Source organism: Athene noctua, chromosome 13, assembly GCF_965140245.1.
Source record: "Athene noctua chromosome 13, bAthNoc1.hap1.1, whole genome shotgun sequence".
NCBI lineage: Eukaryota > Metazoa > Chordata > Aves > Strigiformes > Strigidae > Athene > Athene noctua.
In genome coordinates, this window is record NC_134049.1 from 1,843,016 (window position 1) to 1,870,819 (window position 27,804).

At 38.9% G+C, this 27,804-nt stretch overlaps 1 protein-coding gene across 4 annotated transcripts in view; it reads right to left on the bottom strand.

The window, feature by feature from the left end:
- UNC13C (unc-13 homolog C) overlaps positions 1–27,804 on the bottom strand; it is a 152,409-nt gene that overhangs the window by 44,143 nt on the left and 80,462 nt on the right. For all 4 annotated transcript variants that reach the window (XR_012634452.1, XM_074916653.1, XM_074916652.1 and 1 more), the window contains 6 exons: positions 25,893–26,043; positions 22,393–22,461; positions 20,956–21,045; positions 19,855–19,983; positions 14,047–14,180; positions 7,513–7,598 (listed from right to left, as the gene is read on the bottom strand). Coding sequence is in view for 3 of the 4 variants with exons in the window: in XM_074916653.1 (XP_074772754.1) it covers positions 7,513–7,598; positions 14,047–14,180; positions 19,855–19,983; positions 20,956–21,045; positions 22,393–22,461; positions 25,893–26,043 (659 nt within the window). In the remaining variant the exon portion in view is untranslated. The remainder of the gene's footprint in view (positions 1–7,512; positions 7,599–14,046; positions 14,181–19,854; positions 19,984–20,955; positions 21,046–22,392; positions 22,462–25,892; positions 26,044–27,804) is intronic.

A 27,804-nucleotide genomic window follows, 5' to 3' on the forward strand; every position in this document is an offset into this window, starting at 1 on the left:
AACTAATGGATAATTATGTATAATTTACATTGATTTTGACTACTGGCATTTCTGAAAGCCCTCTTTGTGCCAAGATAAACATAATAAACCAAAACCTGTCTCATTACCTCCTTTTTTGGATGCACTTACAACTGATTTACAACTAAAAATACCCTCTAATTCTCCTTTAAAAAATATATTGTCTTTCGTAAGAGACTTCGACATAGTCAACCTTATCTCTGCATTTACTTGGAAATTTTCATCAAACTATCTCTGAACTCTTCACAGACATAATGGTTTACAGCTTGAACATCTCTGAGGTGATTAAGCTGTGCTATTATATTTTACAAATTAGAAACTGAGGTATAGGGAGACCAAGTGAATTTACTGAGGGAACATGCATAAATTATGAAAGGCAGTGTAGATCTTGTTCAAAGATTTCTTAACCACAGAGTCATATTTCCTCACTGAACAGAGCCCAGGGAGGGAAGGCAGACTGTCTCATTCTGAATTGTGAGAAAAAAATGGATTTACTGTTCTTTTTTGTCTTCTTGCCTGCAGTGGAAGTGGGCTAATCAATCCTTGACTTAATGCAGTGCACTTTAAAAGCTGCTATGACATTGCCTTTTAGATTCAAGGAGGCGCTCTCAAAGCGAGAGGCCGTTGGCTGAGTGCTCTGCTTCGCTTCCCGTTTCGCAGCAGGTACAGTGACTTCAGGGACACCTGCCTCCCGTGGAAGAGGTGAACTGCTTGTGGGAATACCAGTGGTAGATACTCTGAGAGATGCAACACCCAATACCACGAAGGATGTGTGAATCTGCTGCAAACAACCCTATCTTCTACACAAAACACTGCATTTGCCATTTTTTAGCTACTGTGTTATTCTGCCTAATAATTTCAAAGTACTTTAGGCAAATTAACTTTGATATCTTCTTAACATTACTTAGATGGTTTTTTTACTCCTTATTGAAAATTTAGCCAGAAAAGTTCCAGAAGAGTGGATGGATACATCACCAACAGGGCAACTCGAGATGCAAGATACGGAGCTTGATTAAGCATAAACTTGCTCTGTCCTGTTTGCCACTAAGTGTTGCAGATGAGTGATTTAAATCACTTAAGGTAGGGGGCAGGGGGTGGAGGGCCGAGTGCATCCATCACACCAAGACAAAGAAAAATGTCAGTACAGCAAATAATTTAATAAAATCAACCTCAGTATAACTTTTATCCTTCAATGCCACATCAGAGTGAAATTTGTGGAATGAAAGCTGAACAGATCAATAATATTCAAAGAACAAACACTCAGAGACAACATTCTGTCTTTGGATATACACGGCTACTATTGATTACAGGAGGAAATAAGCAGTTGCTTCCAAGGACTGAAATAATCTAAACTGTGCTTTTTTACTGTTAGTGGAATTCTTCCTTTGTGCATGAATTGACCATGGAAAGCCCAAGGACATGCAGCTACGAATGGAGCAGAAGAAATGGTCCATCCTGTCTGATACGAGATCTACGATGAAGATTAAAGCCCTGGTACTGAAGAACATGATGGAAGTTACAAATACTCGGTACTGAAGTTGCAGCATTTATTCAGAGTAATCACATAATCAGAAATTAATAAAAGAGGAAAAGTAATGCTGGTGTAGGAATCCAATTTACATTGACAAGGCTTTCATAAACCTCTAATATGTCTAAAACCTGCAAAATAAAGAAGGAATATACATGCTTCTTGGAAACCACTGCTTCTCGGGAAATGTTATCATATAATTTAATGCTACGTTATAATGCTTGGATCTGGGAGGAAAAAGATAATAAATGTAATAAAGGCAGCCTTAATTGCATTGGGTCTTAACTGCTGCATACACAGCTGCATCTTCATCACAACTTTTATGACAGGCTACATTCATTTATTTCTTGTTTCATTTAAAAGAAAAAAAAAAGTATCTTTCCACAAAGGAAACATTTAGACTCGATTCTCTGCTCTTTGGCTTGTCACAAGAGTGCAAAGTGAGCATAAAATACTATCAAATAGGCATGGTAGCATTTTATAAGTGATTAATAGGATGAAGTACAAACCAGCGAGAATCAGGCCGCAGGATAAATGTGAGGTGGAGCTTCAGTAAGTACCCGTGTTGTACCCGGCTCTGCCTGTGACGCAGAAGCAAAGGCAACACAGAGGTGTTCTCTAATTGTTACCCAGCAAATTGCACTTAAGACTTATTAAAAGATAATGTGGGGAAAAAGCAGTTTTAATGGATTTCTCCTATTCTCGTAGGGGTGCTGGAACCAGTATCAAATATTTAAGTTAGAATTAATGCACTTGCCTGTGAGAGGAACGTTGCCTGTGCTCCTACAGAAGAAAAAGGGCACTAGTGAACCTCTGTTTGTGGAAAAGTCCTGAAAGTAAAAGACTGAGTCTTCAGCTTAATAACTCAGAGCCCGGGAGAAGGACAGTTGTTCGCTGCGTAAAGCTTTTACAAAGTGTCCTAGTGTGCGGCTTAACAGTAGGCAGGATTAAAACTAGCATTGAGGTTGCTTGATATTTTAAATTTTCTTTTACTCAAAAGTTTTATTCTAGTTGATAAAGATAAATATTTTGTATTAAGCAAGCTGCCCTTGGTTACTGTTTGTAAATGGAAAGAAGTCCAAAAGGTGGATGGATTCACGGGGCGAATCCAGGGAGCTCAGGAAGCGGTGCAGCGCCTCGGGTCTAAGCCCTGGTGCTGCCCTACACGGCTGCCTCAGGGGCACGTCCTGGAGGAGGAGGAGGATGGAGGCTTCCTCCAGCCAGCACAAGCAGAGCTGCACAGAGCAGTGCAGGTCCTTTAAATGAATTTCTGTGGGGACAAAGTCACAATTTGGCTTGAGTTTTCTTTTCTTCCCCCCAGTCATAAAATTATATCAGACAAAAGACATAACTCTAATTTTTGTAAAAATGTGAGTTGCAATGAAGTTGGGTCATCTTACTGGGGAAGAACAGTAACTAAAGACGAGAAGAAAGAAGAGGCAAATTATTCTTCTGGGCTGAGATAGCTGGGGAATTCCTGAGTGGCCCTCGGTGTAAGACAGAACTCTTCCTGACCCTACAGGGGACGCAGAGCCCCTTCAGCTGAACACAGTACTGCTCCCTTGCTTACTGAACTCACTGGTCCGTGGACAGGACGGAACCATGAGAGCTGTAATTAACCCACAATTATTCATCAGTGCAGGGTTCATTTGAAGCGCCATTCGCAGTCTGACCTATCCAGCATGGCAGTACTAGTCTATGCTGACTAGCAAAATTGTCTCTCTCGCAATTAGGCAACATTCAGGAAAAGTTTATACACAAATGTTTGACAATCAGTGGCTGCCTGAGTAAGAGCTAATAAAGTTTCAGAACGAGATTAATATTCAGTGGTTAAAACACGATTAAATAAGGACAGAGCTTTCATTATTAAATACATGGGGGAATATACATTGCTGTTATTGAGTGACAACTTTTAAGACTAAATAATTAAGTCAGGCATTCACTGATGCACTATAAATTTTTTTTTTTCTAGTAACATCTGGCACCATGAATACACCTACAATCAGACATAAAGAAGCTTTAACTTATTCAGATTACTGTAGACTTGTACTGCAGTATAAACAGTGGTGCTTATTATTCTGATTATGGTTCAGTATGTAAAAATCAAAGAAAATGGGTTAGGGAATAACCAGATGATACAGTGGGCATGTCCCCAGGGACAAGGTTGTGCCACACTGGAGATCTCTGAGGTAGTTCCAAGAAGACCCATCGATACAGCACAATACAATGCCATGAAGAAATATGAATTTAGCTCCTGGGAGAAGTTCTGTCCACTTTATCTGTCTTAATTAGTGGGACTAATTAACTTCAACAAAACAGTGCCATTTGGTATGGGTACAGTGCTTTTCAGGCATGCCTGGGGACGCGTGCTGGTACGTAACTGCATTCCCATGCTGAGAGCCCTCCCGCCCCAGAGCACGCGGGTGCTGTTACCATCGGCTCTTGCTGACCGAAGGACAGGTCTAACTCCCTCCTCCTCCAGTCATGTCACACTCAGTCTGATTGACTATCTGCCAAAGCTTATCATTAACCCCAACTGTAATCTCCTTGTCTTTGCCTTGATGGTCTCTGAATTCCCCATGAGACTACGCATGACTCTCTGTTCCTCAGGTCTCTGGAAAAACAAGGATGTAACACAGTTGTTGAAATGCGTGAATGCAGAATGAGATTCATTCAAATAAAAAGGTTTCATATTTTGACACCCTGATGAAATCCTGCATCCTGGTGGACGCTGCCCTGTTTTCCCTTCCATAACCTCAGCCCCACCTTCCCAAATCTGCTCTGGGGTTTCTTTCTAAGCCAAGATTACATTCTGTCTTAAGAGAAACATTTGTAAATTCTCAGGTTGGAGTGAAAATAGACTTGAAGTCTGCCACCAAATGGTGTGACCTTTCTCTGGGCTGCATTAGCCTTTTTGGTGGGTTTTTTCCTCTCTCTGTGCTCTTTGTGCTCAGCATCAAATCACAGACCTGCCTCTTGTCTTTAGCAGTTACTGTCATGAAAGAGGAATCTGTCAGAGGACCAGGAAGATGATATCGGCTTACACACTGAGGATAACAGCAAGCTGAAAAAGCAAGCTTACGTTAAATGCATAAAATGGTATAATGACTTTCTTGTTCTTCTCCTGTTTTCCCTAAGGCCTGACACTTCAGAACGTTCGCTCTGCAGGATTGAGACTGTCTATTGCTGTATTTACACAGCAGCTAATTAATTTCTGGCATGATGCTGGTCTTGACTTCTGGCCACTACCAGAATTAGATTATCATAATAACAGCAATTAGAATGTTCTCTTTTTAACAGCCTGGATAGCTCCGGACATTTGATCTGACCTATTCAAAAGTTAAGAGATACCAAATATCTGAAAAAGACGTTTCTGAGGACACAGAATAAAACACTTTTGTAATTGCACATCTGATTCCAGCTCATTACTCTCTCATCGTCTTTTAACCTTCACATCTTCGTACTTGGCAAGGAAAAGATTTCTTACCCTATGAAATCAGTAACAGATCACTTGCACTGCTGGTGAAATTCTGTCTCTGTTCTCATTTGTTTGTACCATAAATGCAGAATAATTTGAGGACCAGACTGTACCAAAATATCAACAAGCTCAGATATGCTTGTGTAAACTAGATGCCAAACAACAATATATAATCTATCATGAAAATCACTGTTAATCCATGAATAACCTGCAAAGAAGTAAAAAATCTACTGAAGTCAGCTCTCAAAGAGAAAAATCACAGACTCACAGAATCATCTCAGTTGGAAAAGACCTTGAAGATCACCAAGTCCAACCACTGACCTAACACTGACAGTTCTAACAACACCAGGTCCCTCAAATGCGATACCTTCTGCATGAAAAATTACTATGAAGTAATCTCAAGATCCTTAAAATCAGAAAAAAATAAAACTGGTGTGGAGTTGATTTGCTAAAGTTTGCATAAAACATTCAATACTATGCAAAGGCTAAACATTGTTACTAATTTAAACTGGAAGAAAACCTGGAATGAAGTGATGAACTCGATACCAGATTTCAGCACCGTTTGGTCAGCTTGGCACAGTGTAGCCTGACCCCAGCAGCTGAGGGGACCTGGTCTGTGCTTCGGGGTGCCCTCTCCTCCCTCACCCCCAAGCGAGGTGTGTCCCCCGGCAGCAGGCACCCCCCGGCACCTGCAAACACGCTGCCCTCTACTAGAGCCACGCAGCTGCTGGGCTCTTCTCCAGCAAGAAGCCACTGCTATGGAAGCCGCTGCTCCTTCTGCCTTCCCGCGTCACGACGGGAGCCTCCGAGCTGAACCGCCCTGGGCAAGGATCAAGGGGGAGCAGGAGGCAGAGGTGTAACGGCTGCTGGGCCTGGCTCAGGGGCTGCTGGCTCCCACTGCCGAGGAGTGGAGGCAGCTCCGCCGAGGAGCAGCGACTCTCCCCAGCACCACCTGCGGCTCCATCCACCCCCCAGCAGGAACAGGGGGCATTCACGGGGCAGCAGGAGGACACAGCCTCAACAGCCAGTCTGAACTGCTCTCTGGAAAAAGGAATGTACACTGGATGCTCCCGTACTGGTCTTGTGTTAGAGAATGGAGTTACGACACCCTCCTTCCCTGAATTTAAGCTGATGGGAGTGTCCGGATATATCTGGGAATATGTAAGGTCGGAAAAATCAGAAACAGGATCTCGGATGGGCTGGTTTAATCTTTTGATCACATCATCAATCCTTTTGCAAACAGTGTTGGACTATTTCATTGCTTCTTAATTGGATGCAGAAAGGAATCAACTTGCTAACACAAAATATGCTGCTTCAGGAGATTAACACTAAATTGAATCAGGCGAAGATTGCAATCAGAGCCCGGGACACTACACACGGACAGATGGCAGCCTATGCTAATAGCCTGGGAGGCGAGGCTGACATGGCGGAGTGCAGCGCACTTCAACAAACTCCACTAAATCCAAGAGGATCCAGTGTGACCATACTGCCTGTAATCTTATAGAATTTGGAGAAAAAAAAAATTATTGCCATTAACAACTGGAGAATCAAATTCAGTCTGTGGAATATCCATGGAAATAATTAGTGATTTAAAAACCAGCAAAGCTGGAGGGAGAAACAGCATGCTGATCTATGTTTTGTGACTTGATTTACTGAGGTTCCTGCTTAGGAATGAAACCACAGAAACTACCAGTCTTTATTCTGCAAAAATAAATACTAGTTAAGGAGAATTTGACCAACTTAATTTCAAGAGTCATGATTTTAATAGTGATCTAGAAGTTCAGTGAATACATGTACATGAGCTGGCAATATTTCTATCACTAATTAAGACTATTTCCTTTATTCCTGCTCTTCAGTATTTTTAAAAAAGTTTCGTGCAGGTATTTTTCCTTGGCTTTCTGCAACAACCATCTATTAATGAGTGGGTTTGAAACCATTAGTTGGAGATTATCTGCTATAGAAAAGAGAAAGTATATTTTATTTATGGTTAACCACAGAACTATCTTAAAGGATAAGAGAAAATTACATTTGATTCTGTTGGAACTAGAGGGTGTAAAACCTCAACCTTTTGAACACACAAAGTTTAATTGTCTGTGAGCTTTTTCTCCATAACTTCATCTGTACCTGTTTCTTACCAGCAAAGTGAGCCATTTTCAGCTAGTAAGAAAATATGGAATGCTTCTTATGTTCTCTAGCAAGCATATTTGTGGTTCTTTGGACATTGATGATTTTGTCACATTTAGGTAACAGGAAACAGAATTTCCAGTTTCAGTCCTTTTGTCTCCTCCTTCCACAGGTAACTTCATATAGTCACAGTGCAATGACTTTCTTCCTTTACAACACTTCTTTTTCACTAACCTCCGAAACATCTCAAACAAGTATGCCAGAAAGCTCTTACCACACACAGAAATCTGATGCCAGGTGTTATCTGCAGTGGAAATCAGTCTTGGTGAATTCTCTAGTGTAATTAATCGTTTGTTCTAATTACCTTCCAGAGCATATTTCATGTCCTGGGCAAACAGAGTCCACATGATTTCAGCGCTGATTTTTCCCATGTTCAGCTCTTGAGGAAACCTGCAATCAATCACATTGCATCAGCTCACCTGCTGCTACAAATGGTGCTTACAGCTGCACAGCAGAAAAGCAAATATTTCCACAAAATAATTCCCCTAGTACGCACTTACTATATTTTGTGTTTTCTACAATTATATGAACCATCCAATCTTCAAGTAAAAACTTCCCTTGGTCTAATGTCAGGGGCCCAAGTAATTTGATGAACATTGCACAAATTCCCTCACATGACATTTTAAATCAAGAAACATCTATTTGTGTGGCAGATAACTCCTCAACTTCAGATAAATCGGATAGCTTATGAAAAACATGAAACAGTTGGCTCAGGTGTTTAGCAGCTACAGGTCTGTCTCTTCTTAAGGTCCTTCCTTAAATTGCTAAAGTGGTAGCTGAGCTTTTCATGGTACCATGTTTTGATTAACATTCCTCTACTGCATGAGATTTGTTTTAGTAACAAATGTCATGGTTTATGAGAGCTACTTTATCAAAGCCTGAAAAGAGGCTATTAAAAACACCCCTGGAATTAAGAATATTTGAGATTTTCATAGATTAAAAAAAAAAAAAAAGAAATCCAAATGACCTAATTCCTTCCTCAAATCAAACAATCTCTTGAATATTTTAAATACAAACCCAAGAGAAATCCATTGAAACAAGCATTTTAAACATCATATTATCCACAAAAGTCTCAATTATCCACTTCATTTCCATTTGACAGAGTTCTTATGGAAGTGTGGGCACACTAAAATAGATCTCAAGAAAATAATTTAAAGCCTTGTAGAATTTCAAATAGGCATAAAGGTGGCATATCAGAAACAGAAGCTTCCTTCCACACTTGTCCCCAGCGTGCCAGAAGTGAGGTTCTTCACCCACTTGAAACCCACAGTGCCTACCCGTGAAGGTTGTTCAACTTCACCAACTGTGGCAGAGGTGGCACCTTCCAAGCAGCCAGCGTTTTAGGTATTTCTTCTGCCACATCCCAGACCTCGCGTTGGTGGGCACGGAGCCCAGGTGCACTGACCTCTGTGCTGCTGTTAATGCAAGACATCTTGCTCCTTCAGCTACCTGTAGTTAGAACTAACCGTGCAAGGCGGTGATAGAAATCTCATTCGACACCATGACCCGCATCTTCCGCACCGCGTCACTCTGCACATCCCCTTCAGAGGAGCAGAGATGGGAGCAGGCTGACCTAGACTGGGCTTGAAATCTACTGTCAAACACAGTCCAGCATCGCTGTGCTAAGTCTAAGCGCCAATACAGAACAGTCCTACCAAAGCAAGTAGAGAAACCAACTGTAAAACTATAAGCTTGAAAGGAACGTTCCGTTTAACTCCAACCAGCAGGACTGTTTGTGTGAGCAACATGGGAAATGTCTGTATTATTTCAATGAATATTATGTTCATTTTTGTTGATTTGATTGTTATGAAGCAATCTGTCCCAGTGACAAGCTGGTTAACACCTGCAGGACTTTTTTCCAGTCTCTCTTCTTCTAGGAAAGAATCAAGGACACCTCTAGTGGCTTCCCATCTGCCAGGAGCTCCTGGACAATACTGGCAATTTTCACAGTATGCTTTTAGTCTCTGGAACTTGCTGTGTGGTTTGTACCTGCTCTAAGGGAAGGGCTAAAATTGTGTCATGTCTACTTCACAGTTTATACTACCATGTGTTTTTAATCTCCCCAACTGTTACTATGGATTTTAAACAATCTCCCCCATTGTTCTAATACCATTGTGCATTCGATTAAGAATATAAGGGCACCTGCACTACTTGAGAAGGCAGAATACTCACGAAGACTTCACAGAAATGTGTATAGGTACTACATGTAAGTGCAAGTCTTCTCTCCTGTGGGGAAGTGTAAGTAGTATGGCTATGGTAGGCACCACTCCTGCCACAATTTTCCTCAAGGGATGGCTTTATATATCAGTAGTCATGCTTACTTTAATTTGGTTACTCATATTTCTAAGATTACTCATGTAATAATAATAATAATTTATTATTTGCATTACAGTAGCACTTAGAGGCTTCTGGCAGGTTTAAGAAATTACTATGCAGGAACTTTAAAATACATAATAAGAGACAACCACTGCCTTTCAAAACTCACAGTTTAAAAAGACAGGACAGTGAATGGGGAAGAAGACAAAGTAGAAGTGGCTGCTAAAGATTCTGTGACAGGTGAATGTCAGTCAGCAGAACTTCAGCTTTTACATCTTCCTTCTGAGCCCTCTTCCCAACCAGGGCAAGGTGCTAGTTCACTTTAATATACATACAGATGTAAAAATCTATATGCACATACTGTTACATGGAAATTCAGAGAAAAAGTGAAATTCATAAGAACAGAAAATTCCAGGTGATCAGTTAACATTTGATATTTATCTCCAAGTCCGTGATTCCCCAAAGCTTTCTCTTCCCTTGTTCCCAGGTTGCACTCTGTCAGAGAGACGCATTTAGTATGGTCAGACATATTTCACTGTCTGACTGACAGGCCGAATTATCAGCATTATGAAAAATGCTCCTATTAGGAACATATACAATAAACAGTGATGTAAACTGCAGAGCAGAACATGACTGAGATTTTATTATGCCTATTATTCTTCAGTATTAATCTGTTCAGATGGTTTTGCTTCTATTATTTAGATTTAATATTTTCAACATCCTCTTAGTTTTCTAATTCTCACATCTATAAATCTATAGATAAAGAAGAAGGATAAGAGTTTAGGCTTGAAATTTTTGGCCACCGTTAAAACTGCCTGGAGGACCCTAAAAATAGTATTGTAAAAAGGAAGACACCTTATAAATTCCATATTATCTTACATTCCTTCCTGAGATCCTGTCATAATGCTAAAACCAGTACTTGACAACTGTGAGTACAACTGCCAGTTTGTGCTATAGAGAGTTCTGGCACATCTCGAGTTTGGCTCCAAATGTCAGAAGTAACAGCAATGTTTTTTCAACTGTAATATATTGTTCTGGCTAAGAATAATGACAGAAGCGGCAATATAATTGTATTTGTTTTCCTTAAAGGTGACCTTCACATAGAATACTCGGACACTGCTCAGCAGAGTTATATGCCACAGCTGACAGCAGTCACCACTGACTTATCTGCATCTGGGGTCACAACTGAAGGCAAATACCGACATATATAAAAATAAAAGCAAAATTGAAAGCAAAAATTAATCAACATTAAAATATAAAGAAACAAGTCCCCAGGAAGAGTCTTTTAAATTCACCATATCAAAAAAATTCTCATCAAATTCTTCAGACCCAGGTGTTAGATTAATGCAGAAGTTCTTTGGTTCTCTGACAAAATACACAGACTGACATGCAGGGCTGACTCTCCATTACTTACTGAAGTCTGATGTAAGAGAAACGTCATCTACAGATGAACGAGCTCGGTGAGAAACCATCCCTCACTACAAGACTGAAAATATTCAATTCCAAACAAGTTGCAGACAGCTCAAGGATTTCTTAGCATGATTTCTTGCTGTGAGCAAGAAGTTCATGGATGCTAAAGCTGGGGCTTGGATTCACAAACTAATCCAAATAAAGCCAAGGGTATGCCAAGCACTGCAACAAGCTCCAGAGAAAGAGGTCAAGTCTCCTCATACTGCAGAGATGGACTTCATAAGAAACGAGTCAAATGGTTAGTCAGAACTACGTTGGAGAGTCTAGGGTTTATTTTTGCAAATCAAGGACTGAGATACGATCTCTAAGTTGTGTGAGCTGCACACAGAAAAAGCCTGAAGTACTTTTAAAACAGACAGCAACAGAAATGGAAGACAAGGAGCACACTGGTGCCGTGCTTGGGTGCAACGGCTCAGCTGGTCATTCCCAGCAAGGAGACATCTAGTACTTCTGCTGTAATAAAGGAACCAAGAATCTAGGTACATCTTCATGTAAATAAGCACTGATCCTATCACATATTTCTTACTCTAATGAAAACAGCATTTCCGTGGAAGATTTTGTCTTGGGACTTGTTGTTCCTTTTAATTGAACAGATATTTTATTTTCACAGCAATTTCTGCTGTCTCGCAGCGTGTACAATGCAATTCGACAAGTGCCAGGAGGTCCTAGATCTGCTTGTGAATCAGGTTCTAATCACAACTTACATTGTTTTAACTAGTAGAATGAGAATTTTACTACTTAAATACCAGACTTCATGTTTTTCCCTCAAACTTGTCATTTCTTGTGTCATATAAGATCAGAAGGTTGCTCCCACAACTGGCGTTGAAGGGTCTGATGTGGCCTTTCAGCTGCTGCAATGTTTGCTGAGGCAATCACGTCAGGTTCCATCTGCATTCACAGTCTGACACAGTTCAAACTGCTCTATCACAGCATCTTTTTTAATATAAAAATAGGGTTTCCAAAACTAGTTGAGGGAAAAAAAAAATCTGAACAATATGATACGTATCCATCGTGAACACTCCTATCAGAATGCTTGGAGCTCTCCTGGGGATGTCCAGCAACCTCATTTCTGCAAAGGATTCAAGTGGACATAGGCTTGAAGATTCCACTGAGACACGGCATGGCCAGAGATTTTTGATAAGGAGTCACAGGTTTGCAATATTCTTATGCATTCCACTTAAATTTTCTTAGCATCCATTTTCTTTTCTGGGGTAATCAAGGGGGAAGAGGCTGTCTGTCATTTTTCTCAACAGTTTTTACATGCTGCTTTTGTGTTGGAAGAAGCTTTTCTTTTAAAAAAACAGATCCAAAGCAACTCTGAACAATTTTTCAAGTTTTTCCTCCCACATCCTCTTTATTTCTTGCTCCTGATGTCTCCTATATCTTGAAGACACTTTATTCCTTGAGTTCACCCTTCCACTTCCAAAACTACAGTGAAAATAGGAGAGAAGTCACACAAGCAAACTCTCTCCCTTACTCTGTCCCAACTTCAATCCGCTGCTGATTATCTTTTCACATTTCACACAATCACTCAGCTGTAGTTCTGGGAACCTCCTCATCCCCTCAGAGGAAAGCTGTTCTTTATCCTTTTCCTTTCTCCCTCACGTTTGCTTAAGAATGTAACTAGAACAATTTTTAGGATAATTAACCCCCAATTACTCTTGATTAATTTAAATGAAGAGACTGAAATGAAATACATGTATGTATTTGTTCCAGTTAGATGTTTTATAATAAGTATGTTTGTTACATAGCCAGACAAAGAACTGAGCTTTCATTACAGTCAAATTTCACACTAAGTTGTATAAATGGAGAAAACAGGAAAAGAGATTTCTTTCCTCTGTAGGGTAAGAACTTGTTCCTTAGTAAGGTCAATGCAGGAAATGATTGAACAGAGAGATGTTTATTATCCAGGACTGAAACAATCCTTCGTATATTTAAAGGAAAGGAAGAAACCAAAAGGCAATGAAATCTCTTCCAACTTGTAGTTATCACCAGGATGTTTCTTCGGGTCCATAGGAAGTGCAGTACCTTTTCTCAAGAGACAAACCCATCTCCATGTACAGAGCCTTTCAGTATCTACCCTACTGGGGCTGAAAAAGACTTGTTCTTGCTCCCCTTCAGATCCTTTAATTAAATGCCACTGCAGACACTTCTATTAATTCTTTAGCTATAATACAGGTATAAGCTTCAATTTCAACTTTTGCATAAGTCATCACAGCTAGACCATGCCCATAGTTTCTAGAATCTTTCTGTAAAATAGCTCCAAAAAGCTAAAAGAGCAAAAACTTTTCCCTAGGCCCTCATGTGGTCACATTTCAATTACTGCATCTGCTTCTCCAGCCTTAACCTGTGAGACGTGTTCCCTTGCACCACAGCTGTACGCTTCGGTTCCAACCCCAGCACCGTCCCCTCTTCCTGGGTTTGTCGATTGTCTCTCTCTTCTCTACCAGTGCATCAGCCATAAGATATTCAACTTGTCTCGGTTATTGCTTGTACCTCCCTCATCTGTTACGTCTTCAATTCTGAGAAGTCAGCTTCCGTCTCTGGTAAGCCCCGGATATTGCTCTCCATTTATAAATTCTCTGGTCAGCTTGGCTAGGCTTTCTCTCTTGCCAATCATAAATTGGAAGAGGGTTTTTTTCTGAAGTTCATTATTCTTCCCCAAATACATCCCTAAACTCTATTGTAACGCCTAAGAAAGTCTCAGCATGATTTGAACACTTTGTGTGCCAATCTTAACATTGATGCCATCACACTGTTTCACTTAACTTTCCCTTCTGTCTCTCCCCTTAGCTCTCTTGCATCATATTTTGCTACTTAACTCTTTGGGATGGTTCCTATACCACAGCTTTAGCGCTCCTAAAACAAAAGGTTCTCTTACCATGACCAGAGCACTAAGCCTTTATCGAAGCATGTCAGTGTTATATTTTGCATTTTTAAACATCTCTACCTAGATTACGTTTAAAACGCAACTAATGATTCCGGTGAATTTCCTGTCCTTACTTTAATAAATCCATGATTTTTAATTTTTATGAGGAAAGTAATTACTTACTGGTTCAAGACAGGTGTATATGCTGTTTTATCTTCATCTATGATGGTGACCATCAGAGTAATAAGCTGTGCCCAGAAATCCAAATTCTTTGTTGTTGGTCCCTGTTCTTCTTTAGGAACTTCTTGTTTCTTACCCTGTTCAAACAAGATTGAATTTATTTTACATTAGAGAAAATATTATGGGATATCCACCTACAGATTGCTGCTTGGTTGGAAAGAGTGACACCTGAGGAATCTTCAGAAATTTTGGACAAAGCCTGTCTGTCCAACTTAAAGTAGATTGTATGACAGACTGTTCCTGGCCGCAGACGTACATCAAAAAAATCATACCCAGTGCAGAGACAGCCAGGTCAGCAAAGAAGATCAACAGAGACTTGATTTTTAGTGCATGTCCACACCTTAATTAAATACATTCTTAAATTCTTTGTTGTGTTGAAACTGAGTGCAGGTAAAATTGTCTGCTGAGGCAGAACTTTTATACTCTACACCATAAATACTGAACAAGTCAATGATAAGGAACATTTCTTGTTTTGTTTTGCATTATAAACTGAACTTATTGGCCCTAACAGCTGCTATGCTCTTTGCTTTAAATGAAGAAGCGGTTAGATTTCCCTTTATCTTTTAATAGCCAAAATAACAAAAGCTATTGCCCGATGTATTCTGCACAGAGATTTTCCAGGGACTCATAGATTAACTGGCAGAACCACAAACTGAGAGGCAGAGCAAAACACCACAAAGTAGGAGGGGAAAAAAAAATAAAAAAAATCCCTGGACTCATAAAAATACTGGGAAAAGGTACATACGAATATGCAGAAGAGAGGCTTGTGAAGGTGTTGCCTTGCTAAGGATTCTAAATCTGTGAGCAAAACCAATCTGTTATTTCATTATTTTTGAATCCAGGGAAAAGGGATTCTTGTATACCCCTTGCAAATGGAGAGGACTGAAGCAGTTTCACATCCGAAGCAGAGAAGCCGAGATGCCCCATCACATTTTTGGCAATAATCTTGAGGAAGGACGTGACACGCTGATATATCAGGGGGATTACCAACATGGCTCTCCAGTTATTAATTAAAAGTTGGTAAGTAAAGCAGTGGTTTTTCACTCCTCTTGACTAAAAGCCTGCTTTTTGCACCTTTTTATATTGTTATAAGTATGTATTAATATTCCCCACTTACAAACTTATATCGAGAATGTTGTACTTTTAAATCTTACTAAAATATGCCTTTACAGCTAGATTTTGTTGCTATAGTTTTGATTGATGAATTCTTCATCTACAGTTTCCTGGACAAAAGTATTTTTCAGCTCTTTTCTTGACAGAAGGATCAGATTTCTTTATCATTGCCCAATAACTAACTTAATTGCAGAGAACCAAACAGGAAAAGAAATATTTTTATCTGTGTATGGACACACACAATCTCTGCCACACAGAGGTATGTCTGCACATGCTCTTCTACACCGCTGTCAGGGACAGAAAGGGGTCTTGTCACTCAATCACTAAGTCACAAAACAAACATGCCCATTATCCTCCAAGTTTAAATGTCCGTTCCCTGTACTTCTCACTTTCAGTCCAAATATGACCACGGCAGCGGACCCCGTACCTCTTTGAATAGATACGACACTATGTTAGTGTCATAGTGAATTAATTAAATGTTATCTTAACCTCAATTAACTTTTATCTATTAACAGCATTTAGAATGACAGAAAGGGAATTTCAACAACACTTAATTGAAATTGGTTTTGTGGTCACTGCGGAATATTTAAAAAAAGTATCATTAATCACACTGCTACTTACTCAGCTGAACTACAAATGTAACAGCTTCAGTGTCTGAAGCAACCGCAATAAAGGTGAGGTTCAGAAGCAGTGACGGTAGATGGTGACCAGTATCACTGACAATCAACCACCACACATGCCGGCGAGAGTGCTTGCCAGCCAGGAATGAATGCTGGATGGGATACTTACTATCACTCACAAGAGCTTTCCCTGGTGCACATTATGCTTTTATTACAAGACCTTGTTTCTATGTCAAAGATTTTTTTTTTTTTTTTTTTTTTTTTCCACAGAAGCTAGTGCATGCTTAAGCCTAACTAACTGAAAGGCAGCTGTAGAAGACAAAGCCAGTTCACGTTTAGGCCAGCATCTTATCCAAGACCTGTATTTCACATAAAACACCTGCAATGGCACGTAGCTGAGCCAGCTGTTCATGGTTGTGGATGTGAATCACAGAATGTGAAATTCTGTTCTTTAATACAGATAGCAAAATTCAGTTAATTTACAAAGTAATAGTTGCAAAGTTTTCTGAGTTTAAGAATAAAAAGGCTAAACTGTTGACAAGCAAATATATTTTGCACTCTGGAAAACTGTCTGAGGGTGGAGAAAGCAATCTCAGGCACAGTGGGAAGCAGAATTAAAATCTACATCTGTATTACCCCGAGACAAATCTGTAAAGGCTACTTTGAGGAAGACAGAGCTTTCAACTTCTCTCATCACTGATTTTGCCAGTTTGTAGGACAAATGTCTGTTTTTATTTTGCTTTGTTTTTATTTTGTCATGTTCTGTGCAATCAATACACAACATCTGTATGAGTGCCACTTGGATAAATCCAGTCCTGTGGCTTTCAGTAACTCATCTGCATGAAGACTGAGGCAAGCCCCGAGCTAAGTTTCAGGATATCTTATTTGCTGTATAAATAATGATAGAATGGAAGCTGAATGGAAACCAAGGCAGTAGCCCCGAGTAGCATGAGGCTACAGAGCACAGTTTGGTGGAACAGCCTTAGATGATGAAATATTACTTTTAATGGTACTTCTGTATTTTTAAACTGCTCAGCTAATATTTACTTTGAAAGAGGTTAAGTATCATTGGGGAATACAGACTATACACTATATATATAACATACCCACAAATAGACATTTGTATGCATTACACTTATTTTTATGATTTTATATAATTTTTTATACTTTTTAATATTTTATGTATGTAAAGAAGGAAAATTTGCCTTTACAGCATTTGGAGAGGCTAAAGCCAGAAACTATTTGCAGACACTCCAAATGAATTTAAAACACGTGAGGGATTTTGCTGAACCAATACGAGTTTTGTTTGGAAACAAAAGCAAATGCAGGAGATGGTTAATGTGACTTACACACAGAGACAGGGTGTGTAACACGCAGGCACCTCCCACTTCGGGCCTGATGGAAATACCACTGTTGAGGCAGGCTGTCCAGGTTCCAGTGTTCCACAGCATCACACACAATATGATTCAGGCAAGAACCGAGCCCTGGTAAAACCCTGAGCCTGCAGTGGGACAGCAGCTGCCAGACTTTCCCCTGAGTGAGAGCAGGTGGTGACCTACATATGAACCAGCTCTCGCTGCTCTGGGGCTCATCGATCCCAGTTCTCACTGCTCACAGCTCAAATCTCAGCTGTGCAGCTCAAACATGAACCTCCCGCGCTGCATCCCCACGCTAGGGTGAACTCCTCCTCTGAGAGGAGAATGCCTCACCTGAGGGGGAGGTAAGCAGAGGGAAGGCAATGGTTAATGAAGAGGGCTGAAGGGTGGAATCCGGTGTAATCAGACTAAGGGGTTTGGACACAAAGCTAATGAAATGTTAATTACACTGCTGTAGCAGTGATACCACAAGGCAGTCTGCAGTGAGCCTGGATTCACTGGAAACCTCCAGAGCTACAGGTTCCAACAAGCTGTGTAGCCACGTCTTCCTAAAATTAAAGGCACGTGCAGATGCATCCATCACAAACTGCAAGGAGACAGTGCAGAGGGCAGTTTCCTTGTACAACTCTACAGCTGATGCAGGATTTAGGCAGAAATTCGAATGACTTTACTCATCTATTAAAGCTAGATTAGTTAGATTATACTTCTCAGAACTGCCTCCCACCTGCTGTGAAGCAGAAAGTTTGATTGTCTGTTATTAAGATTATATAGTTATGTCCGGTTACTGTTAGTGACAAGTTATTTTGAATATGGTCTCTTTATCTTAAATTTTCCTTTTTGCACATTTTCACTAAAATTTTTTTCTACTTGCTAGTGATTATAACACTACAGACACTTGTCTGCTTAAAGTTTCTACGTACAAACACTTGCTGGAACGCCTGTCGAAAGAGACTAGAGGAGGCATTTAAATACAGTGAAACGCAGTTCATTCAGTTCTCCAGCTGAGTGAATATTTGTGGATTTTTATTTTTACTTTTTATATTTTCTATTTCAGGACTTCATATTGCTTTCATTAAGTAGAGTTGTGTAAGAGAAAAATAATATAATGACATTACCCATCCTGCTCAAAAAAAAAAATAATTTGGAGAGAGGCATCACTTTAAACTTGTTTCACATTCTCCAGCAAACAGAAAGGCTATATTATCCCTGCATTTTTAAACCATCTACTAAAATAGACAAGCTAAAGTATTTTATGGATTTACAGAAAAAAGTAGTGAAAATTTTAAAATACAGACAAGCTTTTGCAGGTATCACAGTGCCTTGCAGAGTAAGATGATTTCACTTTTTACTGTTTACTAGAACGGCCACCATCTGCTGACAGACTCTGCAGACTTAGGCCATACCCAGTCTAGCAACAGCTTATGTGTAACAGACAACATCAAATTGCTGCAGAGTGAATGTTAGTGAGAAAACAGTTTATAGATGTGATGTCTGAAGCTGCTCCTTCTACTAATTTATACTGCTACTCATCTTAAAATATAATCTGTTGGAGAATAACCAGGCACATGAGCACTCAAGGCTGTGGTGTCCCTGTGGGTGCTGGTGAGAAATTCTTCTGTTCAAGGCTTGGAGGCCAGAGATAAGTTCTCATGTAACAGGAATCCAACATTAGAAAATAAATTCTCATTTCAGGAAAGTTGACTATATAGCACATACTGCCTCTCCTGAAATACAAGAATCCGTATTTCGGATTCGAGTGAAATGTGCTTTCAGATAAAATTCGATGTCTTATATCACGCAGTATGACTATTCTTATCTACTATATACTACACTGCAGCTGTGCTTTTGCTGAACAGCTTAATTCATCCTGTTCAAGGCAGGAATAATCACCGAAATACCATTTTTCCAGTGTACCACCCAGAAGGCAAAAGTAAGGAACAAAGGGTAAGGTGATAAAGCAGGGATGTTCCTTTTACACACATGTATAATTAGGCAGCTACAAATGTCTTAATTTTAACATTACTTATGGAATAAACTCTGGCCATATTATAGGAGACAAAAGCATTCTCAAGGCTGTTGCATGGCATTTGGAATATTACAAATGCTGTAATTATTTTGCATTGACAGTTCAGCCTGACTGACTAAGAAACGTTACAGAATTCTTCTCTGCTTTCTTGAAGCAGTTACTCAAGCTTGGATCCAAGTGTACATCATAGGTGTTAAAATGTAAGGTTGGAAAGACGGTATATGATTTCCAGCAAATTATAATGGTCCTTTTCTAAAGCTACTGAAGTAAACCGTTAGATTTTTAAAAATTATTTTTCAACTATGGATCTTAAATGAACAGTAATCAATCTAATGTCATCTCCCATAAAACCACTGGCCAATTTTACAGCCACGTCCCGTGTGATGACTGAGTTATGAGTTAACATGTTCATTTCGAAACACATTTTATTAAACATTTTAGAGTTGATAGCCATCTGTGGGTTTATTTATAATATTTTGCTCCTTCTTACCTAAATAAAATTAAAATAACCTGAGTGCTTTGATCTGAAGGAATACTGGAATGCTTTTTATTTACTGATGGTAAACTAACCATAATGAATGAGCACTAGCATGAAACAAGTTCACATTGGCCTTACCTGATCCACTAACTGGGAGTAGAGATCATAGCAATTGTCAAAAATGTATTTATAAGTTGAGTCCAGGCAGGCTCTTACACAGTCTTTCACCACAGTACTGGCTCGAGGGGGGCTCTGTAATTCAAGGACCTTAGGAAATATTACATAAAGGGTAGAAGATCAGAATTAGATTGAACAGAAAAAAATCCAAGTGTTGCAATGAAGGCTGTTCTGTAATACAGGATGAAGAGTGTTGAAATATATTAATGATAAATATATTTTAAGGTGTTGACTTAAGGTGATCTTAAAGATGCGTTAAAACACGTACTTAAGCAAGTAGATTGTACCACTGTTTTATTTGAATTTTCATACGATGAGACCTATATGTCCAAGTTCTCCTCTAAAGGCAGAAAAACCTAAATATTTTTCCATTATTTAGGAAATTCTAAAACCATATAATTATACGCTTTCAACTGAGTATCAGCTACATATCTTCATTTTTTAAAGCAAAGGCTTCAGCTTTTTACTCCACTTTAGGATATATTGATCTGAACTTCAACTTAATGGATTATTTTAATTCTCTTTATGTAGTGCCTAACACAGTGAAATCACATGCTGTTGTGACAAACGTTGCTGTGTTACTGTATTTTCATCCAGTTATATTAATGTTCACTGTTCCATTCTAAAAATATTTCAGAACTTGACCTAGATATCAACATCTGGAGTGACTAAGGCAAGTAGAGTTATCAGAGCTATTCTGTTATTTGACATGTGATATCATGATACTACTAGAAAAACATTATTCTATGACAGATGTTCCTAAGGAGTTCAACTGACTTTGCTTTATGTGACTTGACTCCAATCTAATTAAAAAGGTAAATTTTTTGTTTCCTTCAGGAGATGTAAAAGTAGTTGTTAAAAAAGGAAAAGATATTTATTTTTCAAAGATAATGGCTTTTACCACATTGATAATACAAAGTATGAACTTCAATGATCTTCAGTAAGTTAAGAGATTTAAATTAGAACTGAAGGAGATGAATTAAGAGTATTAACTAGAGTATGATTTCCTGGAAAATGAAAGGCAACAGCACTTAAAGTCATTGTGCAAATAAAGGACAGTACCTTCATTCGAAAAAAAGTAATGCTGGTAAGCAGGTCCACTGTTGATTTCAGATCTTGGAGTCTTTCAGAATTGCTGGCAGGAAAATTATCCTGGTGAATCAGGAAGAGAGGAATCATGCGAAATGGGAGTTAGCAGGTAGGATCCTTGAACAGCTAGGAAAAAAAACCCTCTAGGAAAACAAAGGTGATGCTTGGAAGGATTAGAAATGTTCACGTTACCTGAATTCCACCTGTGAGAAAGGATGAGTATTTCTGACATCTGATAACGCTCCTTTATTTCTAACAGGAATTATTCAAAATACTGTGACATTTCCAAAACATGAATGGAGTAAAAAGTATTGCAGAAAGACTGGAAAATGTTGCTAATGAAAATCATTTATGGGTTCTCTGTGGTACACAAATCGCTTGTAGGCATAAATGCAGTAACAAGCTTAATGAAGAAATACTACATTAAATTTTTGCTATCATCTCTAGGTTAACCGAGATGGGAGTTAGTACTATTTGAATGGCTTCATACGAATGAAACATCAACCACATATGCTCATGCTCCAGTATCGTGTGGATAACATTCTTCAAAACCAAGAGATCCTAGGATGATCACATCACTACACCAAGGATATGGTCTCAAAAAGCGAGTATTAAAAACTAATGCCTTGAGTTTCTTTTAAATATTCCCTTCCTCATTCAGTTTTAGAAACCAGTCTAGAGAACAGAGAAATCCTGGAGTTGGAGGCTGCCATTCCTAGAAGCTGAGAGGAGCCCAAATTGCTTATGTGTCATTCAAATATTTCATGATCCAGTGGAATGGAGAAGGAGAGGGAGTTCAAACCAGTATGAAAACTGGCAGGTAGTCAGAGCATGCTGCCTTCCTGAAAGGCTGGGTTTGGAGCACACCTCAGTGGAAAGAGCTTTCATGAGGCAGAAATTATATTAGAATTCCTATCATGTAGAAAAATGAGGAGTCAAATCTCTTTCAGCATTCCAAGGATCTTAGCAGGGAAGCTGTGGCAAAGATTTCAGTCTCTCAGAATAAATACAGCAGTAACTGCAGTCTGCACTCCATGAGCTAGTGAAGGTAATGCCCAGATGAATTAACTTAACCAGATTATGGATTAATTTAACCAAAGTTGAATCCTACTGTTTCTTGCATGTCTGTCCTACCCTTTTTTTGAATGTCTGCTCATCCCTTGATCCATTCTCAGCTTTTGGAAAGAAAAGAATAACTTTTTGAAACCGGAAAAATGTTGTTGTTAAACTGCTTAAATTCTGTAAGGTTTGTTTCAAAGGATTTGGGGTGTCATGTCAGCACCCAATATTTTCAGCTTCTGTGACTCGAGAGGGATTAATCTCAAACATCTTGAAGCAGATGAAGCCCACAGGGTTATTTACACAAAAAACCATTTGAGTTGTCCTCTAGAAAGAATATGTTGCACATACCCTGTATTTAGATAAATCAATCCTCAGAGAATTGTGCAATTGATCCAGCAGTTTTATGAACTTTTCCCTCTGTAAAAAGAAAACAAGAATATGTTGCATGAGAACTTGCAGGTTCCTCTAATGGGTTTTTAGAAAGCTGCTTTCCATTCTTAACTTATTTGAGAAGTCGATTGTTTTCCATCATTTCATAGGAAAAGTGCTGGTCTGAGATATCTGTGTTTCAAGGTCAGGCAATGTCTCTTTTATCGCTTTGCTGTCCCTTCCCACGTGGTGGTTCCCCTGGTATTCAGTCAGCACTGGGCAGCTGTGCCAGACACCAGTGAGGTGAGAGGGACTTTGCTATGCAGCGTTTTCCTTCCTCAGTGACTGATGCATTGTCAAATAACTCAGATATCTAGAAACTGAAAGGCATTGCCTGACGCCTCTGACCAAAAAAATGCAATAACAGCATCACTTCAGTGTGAAGCCCGAAGTTTTAAGTTACGTTAGCAAGCCTCATTAAAACAGATAAGATTGTTATATTTTTATATTTGCCTTGTAATTGCTTATGCAATGAAAAAAGCACTTCCCTCCTCCTTTAACGTGCAAGGAATGACGCTCATTTACATCAAAATTTGGTGTAAAAGCACGATTGAAAATTACACTTCAGAAACAGTGGCTTTTGTAGGAATAGGCTAAGTAATACTATGCAGTTATCATAGATTTTCCCCTTTAAAATGCAGAGATTAAATTGTCACGTTGATAGATGAAGGTCATTGAAAGTATTTTGCTGCGAGATACCCAGCTGAGTTGTGCCATTCTCAAGTAACACTATTGAGAGTTTCTGATTACCAATCTTCAGTGTCAGAACATGTTCTACAGCCCACGACACAGAACTGCGCAGAAATCCTTGCTGGTCTATGTGGGAGAAGCAGGCTTGTGCAAGGAGCAAGGTGTGACAGTCCTCAGAACCCGTGGTGGTATCCCCACCGTCCCTGAAAACGTCACCGGCACTAACAGGAAAATAAAATTCTCTGTGCACTCTCATCAGTAGAGCACTAACCTACACCAAAAGCCACTCATTTGGCACAGTTCCCTTAAAGAATCAGGCAAAAGGGAATTTTTTTGTCATGTCATCTGTACTTAAACATTCAGTCAGCCAAATCCTTCCCAGCTGTAGCCTAAGGACTTGTATTGGAGATGTTTTGGATGAATGATGTGCAGCTATCCCCTAACAAATGCCTTTTGACTCACAAGAGAATAATAATTAATATTTTGCCTAAGTCAATTGTTTTAAAAAAGAGCTCCAAATCTCTATTAGTGATGCTCACTACTGTCTGAACTATGAATTAGATTGGAATTTACGTCAAACTGGCACCACCACGAGAGAGAAGACTTAATCTCTGTGTAATCTGAGGATAAAAGTAGTTCTGATCAGTAGAAAAATGCAAAAACCAGAACAGAAATTCCAGCAAAAACATTCTAAATTTCAAAAGCTGGATCAAACTCAAAAGTCTAACAGAGCTTGAGTACTGAAAGAGTAGCTGTGTTTTAACAAAGAGTCATTCCATTGTAAACCTCTGAGTATCTTATAAAAGAAACCTGAATAACAATAGACCAACATTGTTCTGTCATGGTAATACAATAATTAAATCATAAATATTCTGATAGTGCTTTTTGTCTATAAAACTTTTTTACTTTACAGTAATGGAGCAACGTTAATATTTCCTCTTTCAAAGCAAACCTCTAACAGCAGAAGGTAAAATTCCAGTTCAAGAACATGCTTTCTCTAAAGTAAAGACCCAGCCCCGGGTACATTTATATGTGAGTACTTCCACCAGACCTAACATCTAAAAGAAAAAGAAATTGATATTTAGAGCAAATACATATCTAAAAAAAATTACTGAACAGACCTGAAAATAATGACTTAATGGATTTTTTTTTTTTTTGGTGTGTGGGTTTTTTTTTTTTTTTTGTGTTTTGTTTTTTTACAGATTTATGACATCCCTTAAATTTGAAAAGACATTAATGTTAGTGCAACTTTAGGACTATTGAGAACTAAGTGTTGACTATGGCTGTAAGCAGTAGCATCAAATCCTAAGCAGATTCAGGATTCTGCAAAACTTAAGAAAAATCAATCTTTGATATTATTACTACACAAAGTGAGTTTTAGAGATATAAGTTCTATCTCAAAGGTACTTATGCATGAAATGCAAACTAACATTTAGTTTCAACTTATTTGAGGTTCTATCTGAAAAAAAATATGCAGGAATGCTCTACTTAATATACTGCCACAAATCAAAATTTGATTTAATATCCAGAACAAATTTTCCTAAGAAAAAAAAAAAAAATTTGCAATTTTTTCCAGGCATGGATTGAACGACTTTACTGATCACAGTCTGATAATTGTGTTCCTGACTCCTGATGGGAAGACAAAAGCAAAACCAGAATTAAGTATTTCTTGATTTACTAGTTTCAATGTATAATTTTATACATTTGATCTTGAAGATCTTGAAATCTGTAATATTTCTATTATTCTTAATACTGGAGAAGAGCATTAGTACCTCTAATGCTACTTCAGACAACTATAATTTGTATTTAATACTGTTCAATTTTGTTTAATATTTTGTCATATCAATAAATGGCATTTTAGAAAAGATTACCATGTTTTCATAGCTACTGTTAAATGAAAAATAGCTTTGATATCAGCCATACAAATAACAGCCATACAAAAAAAGAGGAAGGAATGAATGCATTTTTCAGCATCAAATTGTGTTTCTCTCCGACTATAGCGCGTGTAATAGTAGAGGTGTGAAAGCAACCTCTTGGAATTATTGCTCTCCCTTCCTGCTCTCCTCTCTGCCGTGAGGGTATGTGAACAGATCAGAACACAGAGTGGATGTATCTTTATTTTTTATCATGTTCAAAGAGTAAGAAGTCTGCACTGTGAGATACTTATCCATGGAAGGAAAATTAGCAACAACAGAAGTAGTACTACACACCCCGAGATGCTGGTTCTCCTCCTAAAAATTTCTGATACCTAAATCCAGGACTTGGACAATGCAGCATTCTTTCAGCAAAAAGAAGAGTCCATTGTTATAGGAGCTTGCGAGAAGAACAACTACTTATGGCTAAATCCATCAGGTTTAGACGAGTTCATGGGCGACACAGCCCGAGAGAGCAATTGCAACTGATACTCGCTCTAGTACAGTTAGTAGTTTACAAGCCTCACTGCATTAAAGACAAGACCTGATTGTGGCAGACTTTAGGACTATGCATGTGTGCCAGTGCTCTCTACGCTACACGCCGTCCATCTCACTGCATGAGGAACTGAATAGTATCTTCTCTAGCTTTTGTAGTGATTGATTGTAAAGACTCAAAATTTTCAAAAGCTAACAGCCACTTTTATTCTTTAAAATGACCAACTTATATTGCAAATTTTTGGATTAGTTTATATGGTATTATATATTAAAAAAAAAAAACAAACTATGATTAGTATTCTATTAAAAAAGTCTACTTACCCCAAAGTTAGTAGCAGCAAAGCGATCTGAGGCAGATACATTTGTTGCTGCTGTAGTATGAGCATAGAAAGCATTTATATTGGCCAACAGCGTACTCATAACTGCTGGAACACCAGGGCACATATATTTAGAAGATAGACAGGAAAAGTGCCTACAATTCAAACAAACTGTCAGTTATTAAAGATGGCAAAGATTCTGCTCTTTCTCTCACCACAATTTCTTCTCAGCTCCAACGACGCAACTTTCAAGCTACCTCATGGACAACTGTGCAGACACACACCAGACAAATCCAGACACGTTTGTGTAATTGCCACTTGCTGCACGCTGGTATTTTCATATGAACACATCAGATTCACACTTGCTTCTCACTCTCTTAATCCTAAATACAGAAATATGATTTAACTATCTTAATTGTTATTAAGCAAAACATTAATTGTCAAACACAAACTTCAAATCAAACATGAACTTACAGAAGGCCACAAGAGATCTACACACTAGTGGAGAAGGGTTTAACTGATGTCAACAAAAAAGACTCAAACCAGCATTTTACTGTGGCTTCTATTTTAGGATACATTATTAATGAAAGGTGAGGCATCAAGCAATTTCTGGGTTCACCTTGACTTGATTTAGGCCATGACTGAAACTGTTCCACTGTGATTTAGGCCAGTGAAGTTTAGGTAATCAGGCTGTTAAATGTGAACCAGCCAAAACCAGATTTGCAATGTAGCAGCACCGTTTGTTTAAACCATCCGGAGATGCCTGCTTATAATGTACAAAGAGTTTATAACGTAAGGACAAAGAGACAGACTGGGAAAGAGGGGATCCAGCTGGGGCTGGGAGGCAAGAGAAGCAGGCTCATATTAAAGAGTCCAGGGCTCCAGTCTTTGTCTGGGGGTCCCGCTCTGTTTGTGTCTTCCCAGGCCAAGCCAGGAGACCTGTGGGCTTTCTCTAGCATTAGACTCTCCTTAAAGTATTTTCAAGCTGGGTTTATATGTGGTGATATACATTGATACTTAAAACTTGTCTCATGGTAGTCACGTTCAGAGCGCTTTGCAAATATTTCTCAGCATTCCCGTAAGGTAGATCACTAATTGCTATTATCTCCATGTTACAAAACGGAGAGAAGCTGCTCAAATCTACACAGCAAATCATCTCATGGGCCAGGACTAGAACTCACCATTCCCAGGTAAGGTGGCTTGTCGGGATGGTATTACCAAACCTTCCGTTCATTGCCAGGCTTGTTCAGAAATGCTTTTAAATACCACAACGTGACTCTGGCATAAGCGCAACACAGCGACCTACTCCTTAGAAAAATCTTTCATTGTATGTCACATCAACTAGAACAACAATAATTTCCTTTATATAAACCACAACAGTGGTTTCAGGTAATTTTTAAAGTTAATAGAAATCTCACCTGATCTATTCATCACATGCAGTTTGACAAATACATGTAGAACTATTACTTAAAGAAATTGACACCAAAATAATTAACACGTATTTTTACTGCTGATGTTTAAAAGTTCCAAAAATCTTCTAGTGAACCTTAAGACCCTCAGTGCCTGAGGACCACCAGACTGGAGAGAAGGCGGCACTAGTAACCCCCTTGGCCTTAGAACCATACCTATAACGTATGCTCTGTCAAGAGACAGCTTACGTGAATTTTTGGTCTCTCCTCCATTTAATTATAATTTGTGAAGCTCACAGAATCTATTAAGTTTCTCACATGCAATATAGGTCATGACTCAGAGTGCTGATAACCCAGGTGAGAAAACTGCAAGCCACCTGGCTTCCTCCTTCTTCCCAAAATAAATCAAAGAGGAAACTTCCTTCCTTGGTTTTTGTAGGTCTCTGAAAACAGCAGCAATAGCAGGAATTATTAACGGTTTCTAATGGGCACACGATGTCACAGCAA